Source organism: Myiozetetes cayanensis, unplaced genomic scaffold (genome assembly GCF_022539395.1).
Source record: "Myiozetetes cayanensis isolate MyiCay16 unplaced genomic scaffold, myiCay2020 scf5-8, whole genome shotgun sequence".
Classification (NCBI taxonomy): Eukaryota; Metazoa; Chordata; class Aves; order Passeriformes; family Tyrannidae; genus Myiozetetes; species Myiozetetes cayanensis.
The window spans coordinates 113,176,520-113,188,551 of NW_026087742.1; the positions used below are offsets into that span (position 1 = coordinate 113,176,520).

A 12,032-nucleotide genomic window follows, 5' to 3' on the forward strand; every position below is an offset into this window, starting at 1 on the left:
TTGCAGTAGAACTTCCAAGCCACATAACCAGGAAGCCAACAGCAAAGGTATTTAATACAAGAACAACAATGAAACCATCTGACAAGTTGTTTTTTTTGGTTTCCCCCACCCCCCTTTGCTGATTTATGAAGCCATTTTGATAATTTCGAATTGAGGGGAGAATATTTGTTTCACAACTGATCATTATTCCTTTTTGACAGAAGTGTATGTAAAATACCAAGGAAAATGTTTCTGGATACAAAACTCCTGCTATCCATCCTACAGTAAAGAAAATGGTATTGCTCCACAGAATTCTTGCTGGTTTTTTTTTTTTTTATTTAATTTATGTAAGAAGCAAGTGGAAGCCAAGCCCATGTTTAGAATCTTACTAACAATTAATTCAGTGTCTTTGCAGTTTGCCTTAATTTGAAAACTGGTGATTTTTCTTTTGTTTTTCTCCTTTTTTTCCCAACAGTTCTTTAGCAGGTATTATGAAACATTGCATTTGCTTGCAGGGCTACTACTAATATCTTCTCAGAAGAAGACTGAAACTCAGGGAATTCCACTGAATTTAATTTATTGCCAATGAAAATAAACTTTTCATTACTGATTTGGGTATTGAGAAAAAGGAAGACATTCAGCTAAACAAACACTTAGGGAAACATCTTTCCTCCCTTTCCCAAGAGTCAAGTTCAGTCCAGACAATTGTCCTCCAGCTTCTTAGTCTTCCCTCCCCTTGTCTAGCAACAGGTACACTCAGTCCCTTCAGTCATGCAATGGAGATTGGGGTCTGCACTTTGCAGGGGGGTTTGCCACTCCTTTTTATTTACTCTTTTCTTCTGTGGATCCTTCCTTCTCACTCATTTCCTCTGCTCAGGCACGAACTCCTGCGTGTCACCAGCATGGGGACACTCCCTGGTGTCCTCCCACCCTGCTCCCCAAATCCTGCCAGATATACCCATAACACGTTAAAGAGAGCACATGTAAATCATTTAGCTATGTCTCCAAATATCTTGTTGAGCAGCTAATCCTATTGACACCAACCATATCCATCTTTTCAGTTGTCTCTAATTTCCCTCCCCGTTCTCTGTCACTGCCAACATTTCCATCCTTACAGCTGCTCCAAGCCACACTTTGGAGTTTGCTCCTGACAACATCCTCTCCCTCAGCTCGTGGATCCAGAACTTGCTGCCTCTATTTCAGCATAAACACTATCTGCCCTTTTTTCCCCCCCATTAACCACATCATGTGTCCTGTTCTCCACTGCAGATATTCCATCACTGCAGGAGCTTACTCTCTGGCCTTCCAAGAATGTATGTACAGACCTGCTTCCTGCCAAAATATACCCCAGAAGATAATTTTCCCTGCCAGTCCAACACATAAAACGATAAATAATTCCATATTTTAAAAGCTTTGGTAACTTTGCACCTGCTATTTTGTCTTATTAATTGTTTCAACAACTACACTGTCCATATTTTTTTCTGCTGTTGCTTTATTGAGGAGTTTTATGCCTTTATCACAGTCTCTTGCTCAGCTCCCTGTATAACCACTTCAGCTTTTCTTTCATACAGCCTCTTCTGGGTAGTGCTGAGTTGGTGGGACTGGATGATCTCGAAGGTCTCTTCCAACCTTGAAGATTCAGTGATTCTGCATATCACGAAATTCCCAAGACCTGTCCCCTTTTGTGACCACTTGAAAGGTCAGTTTCTACCCTGTCGCCATCCGGGGAAAATAATTTTTAGTAATCTATTTACCTTACCCTGCTGCTTATCCGTGTGAGCAACAAAAGAGAAGATGTTTCATTTTTCCCATGCAGAGAGTGCCCTAAATGTCTGTTTGATCTGGGTTTAGGATCTGTGGTTTGGATCTCAAGCCTAACTAGTGCTGTCACCAGTCTAGGAGAAAGCACCACACTCTGGACAGCTCCAACACCCTCTCTTTGACTTAGAGTGCAAAATCAAGCTCTTCCATTCACTGAAGTATTTACAGCTCAGCAAGGATATGGCAAGTGAGAAAGGTCAGTAGCTGGAATACAACACAACACACACAATTTTGTATGACTGATTAAACGTCCTTTAAAACGAGTAAACACTGTTTTACACGTAATCTAAGCTAACCTTCCCACTGTTTCCTCCAGAGCGCCAGCCGGAATGTGCTGATCACGACGAGGAGAGCACTTTCTGGGCACACACTGACACTGTTGTATCGCAGCATACACATCACAACGACTGTTTCATTCGGTGCTGCCTTCCCTCCCCTCCCGCTGCGCGGACCCGGTGGTGCTTTAAGACTGCGGAGGGCTGGGGTTAGCGCTGCCAGGGGAGCTGAGCGGCGGGCTCAGAGCGCTCCGAGCCGCCCGAGAGCGAGGCAAGCCAGGACAGAAGGAAAGACAGAAGGAAGGACAGGAGGGGAAAAAAAAAAAAAAAAAAAAGAAAAGGAAGAAGATGTGCCCGCCTGCCCGCCCGCCTGCCGCCGGGCCGAGGGGAGCCGTGTGAGGAGCCGTGCGAGGGGCCGGCCGCCGCCGCCGCCGCCGGCGGGGATGCTCGTGTGGCCGCGCCGGAGGATTTTGTCACCTGTGGCCCTGCCCCCGCCGCCCTGCGGGCGCCTCCCCGAGCCAAGGACACACCTGGGCGCCGCGCACCCGCCTCCCGCCCCCGCCGCCGGCCGCCTCTTCCCCCGCCCGAGCGCCGGGCGAGTGTCGGCGGAGCCGCGGGGCTGCAGGCGGGGCTGAGCGCTCGCTGGGCGGACGAGCGGCCCCGCAGGCTCCGAGCAGCCACCAGCCGAGGGAGGAGGTGGTGGTGGAGGAGGAGGAGGAGAGGGCGAGCGGGGGAGCGGCGGGGGCATGTGGATGTTGGCCGTCGCCTTGCTCCACAGCATCTCGCATGGTGAGCCCCCCCCCACACGCCGCGGGGACCTTTTTTCCCTCCTCCCCATCCTCGCCCTCCCCCGGGAGAGGGGAGCGAGCGGGTCGCGGCGGTGCCTGTCGGGGTTGGACGCGTCGCGCTGGCTTTGGGCTCGCCCTGCGATCGTTTAAACTCGCTTACCCAGCGAAGTGACAGCCCCGCGAGTGAAGCGGCATCTCTGCAAACATCAGAGCAACCTGCGCGGGGAGGTGGGGGGGGGGGAGGCACTAAGGGCATCTTCTTCCCCAGTCATCCTCCCGTTCGTCCCCCCCGCATTTGGCAAAAGGACATGTTCTTTTGGAACGGGAGAAATAGCCTTCCCTGCGTCGTTTGCCACCCTGCACGGGATAGAAAACTAACGTATTTTGTATTTGGAAGGTCTTAGTTTGTATTATTAGTTTGTCTCCTACGTATCGGAAAGGTTATGTGTGGTAGCTGCGTGTGTTATTTCTGCTGGGCTCTAACACTTTGCTATTACTCCTTATATAAATGTATCTTCCAAGAAAATGAATTCAGAAGTAGGTTTTTGCACTCGTGGAAGGGTATTGGGTACAAGAAATCACTGGGGCAGGCTTCCAAGGCATGGGGCAAAATTCTGTTTTATGATTATGAAGTACTGACTTCTTGAGAATTCATGTCTTAATATTAACTACTGAAGACAAGTGAGATCTCGCCAATCCCTCATCACCACCCCCCCTCATCTTGTAAAGGTTGTTTAGGGGGATCTGATTATTACTTATGTGAGAAGGCTGTAACACTTGAGCTGGACATATACATGCAGGCATTTTGCCATTTTCCCACAAAGCTTTGCCAGCTCCCATCAGTCACGACCTGAAACAGCTGCTGATCACTTTGGAAAACTCCGAGTGCAGAGATTTGTCTGTGCCATGGGCTTAAAGTGAGGTCACCAGACTTCTTTGCGTATGTATCTGGAAGAAAATCTAAATAGAGAAATAATTAGAAAACTCGTCCTTAGAGTGAAGGTTTTGGTATGTGTATTAAAACTATTTGAAAGACAGAAATTTAGTTCTGTGACAAATGCTAACATGCTATAATTTCAGTTCTAAACTCACAGGAAAACTCCAAACTTAATATGGAAAAATCCCTTAAATTGCTGTGGTTTATCTTATTCTTTAACAATTGTTGTCATTTGAAGATTCCAGTCTAGAAACTGTATTGAAATTCTGAACTTATATGGCAGAATGTTTCAAACATACTGAATCTGGCTTTTTTCAAAAAGGATGTATTCTGCCAATTAACTTTTTGATCAGTCTTAAACTTGTACCTAGATATGAAAGTTAGTACAGTTCAGTAATTCAGCATCTAGCATTTTCTTTGGGTTACTTTTTTTTTTTTTTTTTTTTTAATAAACCTATTTTGATAGAATATCTTCTTGAGCCGTTTATTGACTTGTAACCCATTAAGCATAACTTTGCATTTTTATATCCACGTCTCTGGCAGGGAGACCAAAACAGTAAGAAGTTATTCTCTCAGCATTGCTGTGCAGGAAAGACAAGGAGATGTTATGCAAGACAGGTGTATCTCTTTGAGATTTCTAGCTTAACCTTCAGCTAAAAAAAAATGGCTTAAAGCCCATTGTGTTGTGGTCATATCGTTTCAAAGAAAGAGATAGCGGGAACAGACAGGCTCCAGATATACCCAACAGGAGTGACAGAAGCAGGAAGGAATTCTGTGTGAGAGGAATGAATGTAAGGTGGGGAGAGAGGAAACAGTATGCTCAAGGAAGAGATGAATCAGCAAGGATGTGATAACTGTGTATGAAACAGGATGTATGGAAGGTGCATCCCTGATCGCTCTGGAGACAAACACTGGCATTCTGTGCCCTGTGCCAAGTACCAAAGTCCTCCCCTCCCCCAGGACTGTGGCCTGCACACCCCCTCTGTATGCTGAGGGCTGGGGTTATTTTGTCTATAGTTCTGGAAGGACTATTCCAGAATAGCGGAGAAAATGCATTTACAGCCTACTTCCCACTCCACTGAAGCACAGTCCTCTCCAGGAAAGGCAGGTGAGCTCTTTTTACTCACCCATTTTGTCCCTTGCACGGATGATATTGATGCTGTTTACTCACTTTATGAGCACTTAAACTCAGAGACAACCCACCTGTGGTAACTGTTAGTAAATGTAGGCTTGTTAAATGAACCACCATTATCTAAAAATAAGTGTTGGTGGTGAAGAGATCACTTTTGACAGGTGGCTATACTTAAAAAAAAAATTAAAACCCCAACCAAACCCACAAAACAGTCCCCAAGGAAATGATCAAGAAGTACCACAGCAGCAGTCTCTGCTGGACTCAGATCAGCTTCTCTGTGGAGAATGGAGTCAGTGGTTTTGCTGCAGATCCAAGAGACTGACCTTGGGAGATCTACAGCAGCCCTGCTGCCCAAAGCAGAGCCAACTATGACAGCAGGACTGTGTCCTGTCAAATTTTAAATAATTCCAAGGATGGACACTCCATAAACTCTCTGGGATATCTGTGCCAGTGTTAGACCACCCTCATCATTAAAACAAACACATTTTATTTATATATATACGTACATATGGAGCCCCTGGTGGTCTAGAGGTAAAGGCGCCGCGCTATCACCGCGGAGACCCGGGTTCGATTCCCGGTCAGGGCCACTCCCGGGCAGGTGGGGCTCGTTAGCCCTTAAAGGCAACCCACCTACGTCCTAAGGACCTCGCTGCCACCGTCCAAGCTCGCTTGGCCCCGGCAGATGAACCTTAGGATTAAAGGGTGGGCTCAGTTCCGCGCACACTGTGTCTCACCTAAAAAATCCAATGCGCAGGCTGGAAGGTGGAAAGACCTTCCCTGGATCTTCGCTCGCGAAGATTGGCCATTATACGTACATATATATATAAAATCTTTTAAATAGAGCTGATTGATTCCTCTTTGTGTCTATTGCCTTTTGTCTTTTCACTGAATGCCACTGAGTCAGGCTACAGTTTCTTTACACCATCCCATCCAAGATTTTTGGTCTTCCTGAGCCTTCTCTTCTCCAGACTAAATGGTCACAGCTCTCTCAGCCTTTCCTCATGCATTGGATTTTCCAGTTTCTTAACCAACTTCATGATCCTTCACCGAACTCCCCCCAGGATGTCTTTGTCTTTCTTGGTCTGAGGAGCCCACAACTGGTGCACAGTGCTCCAGATGTGTTGGCACAGGTAATGACAAGACAATTTTGGTTTTTCTCCTTTAACCCCAGTCCAGTGTGCTGCTGTCATTCATGTTTACCCAGCCTTTCATTTTAAGGTGAAACCCTTCACTGGGCAGGATATCCCATTGTTTCTATATCACATGTTGTTCTTCTCCTCTGCTAAAATCCTCTGTAACACAGCCCTACCAAACTTCTTCTAGGAAGAACTTGGAGTCCTTTTCCACATCCAACCAACATATAAATTACCACTTGTTTGCCAAAGTTAGTCAAGTCCTTTTCAGCTCTTGTATAAGAATTTCCTCCCCAAGAATCAAGATCTCCATTAGCTGCCTTCAAATCCTGCCTGTGGGCTTGCTGCTATTTAAAAACTCAGCAACAGTTGGCTGCTGTGGACATTGCTCATCTCGCTTAATTTAAAGTGTTTATGGTGCAATTCACTGGAGCTTCTCCACATAATACATGGAGAGAGAGGAACAGAGGCTTCCAGGGTGCATTTTCTGTTCTACCTTGGACAGGTGCTGTAGGATGGGAGAAATCATCTCTTAAATGTGCTTACTCCTCCCTTTTGGTATTAAAGGAGGCACAGCTTCCAGATGAAAGAAAGAGAACTGTCTGCTTTATAACCTTCTGCATTTCTCTGTGTGACTCCATGACCTGAAAGGCACAGAGAAGGTCTTTGCACTGGTAAAATTTATGTTCTGTTCTCAAAAGTAAATGCAAATGCAGTTTGCAAAGTTTCCTGCATAGTTTTCTGTTTCTTTCCTCTGTAATAACAAACAATGATAGACTGTAGAAAACGCATTATGGAGACAGAATTATTTGTGCAGTGGTGTGTAAGCACACAGTTTGTTGGTGATCTGAGATAATGGGTGTAAAGCGTGGGCAGACAAGAAAGGGTCAGTGAAACAGGGGGATCACAAACAGATTTTTTGAGAGTGGACTTGAAAATGTTGAGTTGCACCAGGTAAGAGGCAGGGCACCACAAGGCTTTGCAGCTGGAACCAGCAGCCAGGTTTGGTGAAAGCTGTAATGTGGGGAATGGCCATGGGGAGCTGGGTTAGTGGTAGACTGTCCTTGCAGAGAGAGGCTTGGGATCTCTGAGGTCCACCTTCATAAAAGTCTTTCCAGTATATGTGTTCCGGCCCTATGAGCTGTCAGGAGTCTTTATTTTTGTATATTCCATCCCCTCTCTAACTGGTCTCCCCTCGCCAGAATAGCTGAAGGTTAAAAAGCTTTTAGGCTCTTGCCTCAACGTTCTGTGAAGGTTTCCTCCTCTACTTCCTCAAATGTTTATGGTCTCGCAGAATAGAAACAAGGATTTTATCTGGAGATAATACACAGGCTCCACTTGTCACATAGAAAGTCTGTATGGCATGAAGGGAAAAATACCTCCTGTACTTCGTGTGTGCCTCTGAGGCAAACGAGGGCACACCAGAAGGGATGTTGCTGATGGAGATAGGTGAAGGTCTGGCTTTCCTTTGCATTCCTGAGTCTTGGGGCAAGCTGTGAGGAGAACCCACGGCAGCCTGCTGCTGTTCCTGCTGTGTTATCCATGACAACAAGTTGGCAAAGAAAGTATTTCTTACGGCTCTCCCTCTTGCAACCTCCTGGAGGAGCCGACTGGAGCTCATGACGCAAGACACGCTTGTGGCCAAATCCCCTCGTGGAGTCCACACCCATAACTCAATGGAAGCAGGAAGAGAAGCAGATGGAAGGGCTACTGTGGCCCCACAGGAGCAAATACAGTTTATATCTGTTTCCCTTCCCCATTTTAACTCCCCCCTCCCGTGGTTGGCTGTTGCTTGGCAACCCTGCATCCTTGCTCCACCGCTGCTCTGCGGTGCTGCTGCTCCCCTCTGGCCCCCTCCTCTGCACCAGGGGTGGGAAGAGCCATGCTCTCACGAGCTCCCAGCAATCTGCAAGCGGAGATATTGTCTCTTCATTGGTGCTTGGAAGGAGGTGGGAGCCATCTGAGGATTCTGTGCATCACCTTTGGCATGGCCAGCTCTGCTCTTCTGGTGCCTCCCGTCTATTGACTCTGCTCAGGGGGGTATTGGCTCCCAAGAGCTCAATTCTTCTTTTGTTTGTGTGGTTGCTATTCTGTGTAAGCCACTGGCATCCTGGGCAGGTAATAGAAATCAGACTTTGGCTCAGGACCAGGGATAACCTTCTTCCCACATAATTACAGCACTTAATGGATTGCACTGTAACAATTATTACAGACAGGTCTGCAGGGGTTTGAAACCATCATTAATTTTTTTTAAAAAAGCCTTGTTGAAGCTGTGACATTCCTTCAAATTTTGTTTTTCCCAACTCTTCTTCTTAATAAGAAGCAGTTACGTGTATATATACATGCTCACATCCAAATCCAGAGTAGTCCTAGATGTCTTCTTAAAAGGTTCTGACTCCTAATCCAAATAATGGAAAATCAGATTTAAAAATGAAATAGTGCTCTTGACTCAGCCCTTTCATGCTGCAACATTAGGATATGTGCTGTGTGGCACAGCAATGCCTATGATTTCAGTATATGTAAATCATTCCATAATATCTTGGCATTACAATCGTTTAGTGCTGTGGTCTTTAATGTCTTGTCTTTACACATACATCAGACACACAGAGGGGTTTAGTTCATCTTTATTTGGAGACTTTTAAAGGGATATCTTCAGTGCCACAATGCTTGTATGTCATGTTATGCCACTTTCTCTTGTGAGAACCAATTAGCACGAAGAGTAGCCTTTCTGCCCTTCTGCAAGCCCAGGTTTTCACCCAAGACAGTTGTTTGATATGTTCTGTGCTGTGTCCCCTGCCCTCATCTTTAGCTATTTCACATGTCCCCCCTCCTTCCCCTGCCCCTTTTCTAAGTCAGGAACAAACTTGCCTGTATGAAGAAGTGAAAATTTAAAAAAAAAATAAAATATTTCTCCTGGCTTCTCCCTTCTGAAAGGAAATATTTTTCCTTTAGTTTACAGTTCTTTAAGCAGCGAGAATCTTACCTTCTCTGTTTGCTTGCAAGGTGCAATGCAAAAAGAAGTCTACACCACCAAAAAAAAAAAAAAAAGAAAAAAAAATCACTGCCCTATGTTTTGATGATGTTACTTTAAATAGAGAAATCTGGTATTCTCTCAAGAAAACATGAATCATACACGGGGCTTTAAAATCCTTCCCACAGACTGGATTTTTCCATGCCTTACTCTAGCATGGTTTTCTAAGAAACATCTTTGCCAGCTCCTCTCCTCCTTCTCTCTAATAACTTTTGAACCTGCTGTCCATTTTCAATCCATTTGTTTGTTGGGTGTAAGCACAATATAATTAAGTCATTGCTTTAATATGTGTGTAAGTGTATAACTATTCACCCGGGCAGAGGAGAGGGGGAGACTAATCCCACTCCAGCTTCTTGAAAGTACTGGAAAAAGTAACAGGCATCTGACTTAGGTCTTGAGTCTTCTGACCAAATATCCAGAGGAAATTCTTTTTTCCCCCTGTTTTGTGCTCACAGAACCACCTAATGGGGTAAGTTTGCTTTTTCACACCTTCCAGATGTTACTGGAACCCCGGGAATGAGCTGCACGAGAAAAGAGTAACTCCAGGCAGAGGGGAAAAAAAAAAGCAAACCAATCTCCATTTTCTGGTTTAAAGCTCACTGTGTATTAAGCCATCTAGAGTGTTTTGAAAGCTGCTGCTTTAATTCATGAGCATATCAAGACTGAATGGCTAATTGTGTGTATACTGTAAGAACAGGTCATGCGAGAGACCACATTTTTTTTGCCAGATAACAATATTCTTGCCCATTATCAGCTTGGAGTAGTCAGTGGTTTTGGATGAAGTATAAGAAGCAAACTGTACTTATTCCCTTGCATTTTTTGGGTGGACTACATAGGTAGCAGCAGCACAGATGCTTTAACAAGCAGTTCCATGCAGATGCCAAGATTTTGTTTCTCCCTCCCGAGTATTCTCAGCTTCACAGTAACAAACAGAGCTTTCCAACAGATATCTTCCTAATGGTACTTAGAGTACTAGAAATTCCTTTGCAATTCTAAAGTGTCTCATGGAAAATATTTAATTTTTGCAGCTTGCCCTGATAAAAATGGCTGACTGTGAGCTTATAGATATAAGCATTAAGCTTGGTAGCCAGTGAATATCAGAAGGTTTAGCGATTGGTTTTGACAAGCATTCAACATTTATCTGAATCTTTCCAGTATCAAATCGGGCATGAAGTCTTCTGAGGAAAACCTGTTCTCACAAGGCTTTTGATTCTCCTGTTTCCAGACTGATGGAAGCTACTGAAAACCTTTCCCACTTCTGCTCCTCTTCCCTTCTTAACTCCTGGTCTCTTAATCACTCTTTGAGATTATCTTCCTTTATTTTGGGTGCAGCGACGGGACTTTGGTTTACCTGAAAATCTGGGGGAGAGTGGTTCAAACTTGCCATCTTCAGCCTTAAAATAGATGTGAATCAGAAAGAAGACGGAAAATGTTTGGTTCAGAAGATTGAGATCTGAATGCTTTGGACTGTATTTCAGCCAAATATTCACAAATCCTTTGCATGACACATCTTTGCGTGTTTTTATTAAAAAGGGGGAAAAATTGTTTACTGAAATATTCCATGTTTTGTTGCTTTACTGTTATCCCAGGGTAATATGCTTCTTGCTGCTTTAGTTTTGTTTTTAAACTGACTGGGACTGCAACTCCTTTTTCAGTAGAAATGAAAACATTTTGTAGTCTTACTAAAATGAAAATTATGAATAAATGTAGGACTGAAGTCAGTTTACTTAGTTGATAGCCCCCAGTGGTTATCCTTATCTTGTCTACAAACCAATAACCAATATTTTCCTTTCAAATAACTGCTCTGCAAGAACATAGTCATGCAGACTACAGTCAGGGAACAAGGTCAATAATGAGGAGAGACAGAATGATTTAAAAACTGAGGGATGGCTGAGCCAAGGTATCATCTCTTCCAGACACTGGGCTGATCAGTCAGTTAGATTCTGATTTCATGCATGTTCATTTTTTACTATCCCCCCACCCCAGGTCTTCTGACTGTTGAGAACTTCCCAATGCTTTTCCCTCCACTTCCTCTCTGCTTCCCTCCCATTCTTTCTTCCTCCAGGTACTTTCAAAACCATTTTCAAAGCTGAAATTGCAAATGAGGGTTTTCTTTTTTTTTACGTCCTGAATGACAATGAAGGGCTGTGTTTGAATAGCTGAATGCTTCAATGGCAGATATTTGACCGAGTTCCCCAAAGCCCAAAGCCTATGAAACCATCCACGATCTGAATAGAACCAATTACTGCTGCTGCTCCCAGCCCGGCCTCTCCTTGGAAGACTCTTTTGTTTTTCTAAAGTCCCAATCAATGCAGGTTTATTGCAGACAGACCATTTTATCTTTTTCTTTGAAACAAAAAAGGAAAAGAATTTTCCTGCAAGACTGGTTACAGAAGTTAGAGACCAGGTGCATCATCTTCCAGTATGGGAACGCGAAACATTCAGCCACTTGGATCATCGCAACCCACTTAATTTTTCACAAAGTCATCTTTTCCCAAGGCAGCTTTTACTCGGTGTGTTGGTCTGCTGTGGCCATTCCTTGTGTGTCTGCTCAGCTAACATGAGAATATGACTTAGGTGCACTGGAAAGTTGGTTTGCAACCTCAACATTCAACCCTTTCCATGGTTTCCCCGTTGAGCTTTCTGCTCAGCTGAAAGCTGGTGACTGGGTGGATTGTTGTCAGACTGGTCATGCTGGGAATGTTTCTCGATGTACTTCATGCTGGTGGCTCAGGGGAGAACTGGAATATGTCTGTTCTGGATATCCCATTGGAGTCAGATGGCTCACGTGCATGAGGGTTTCAGTGAGGTCCTAATCCAGAAGTCTTCCCCTTGTGCTTCCTGCAGGATAATGTGAAATGCTGAGTGTCTGAGAAGTGTCTGAGATGTATTCAGGGTGATCATGAGCTGATGGGCACTGTTGCCATACCTCTGTT

At 44.7% G+C, this 12,032-nt stretch overlaps 1 protein-coding gene across 1 annotated transcript in view; it reads left to right on the top strand.

Moving 5' to 3' along the window:
* The first annotated feature begins 2,806 nt into the window (after window positions 1–2,806).
* The window catches only part of DSCAM (DS cell adhesion molecule), a 442,603-nt gene continuing 433,377 nt past the window's right edge, over window positions 2,807–12,032 (top strand). The window contains 1 exon segment of the mRNA XM_050332764.1: window positions 2,807–2,864. Coding sequence (XP_050188721.1) covers window positions 2,822–2,864 — 43 coding nt within the window. The 5' untranslated portion in view covers window positions 2,807–2,821.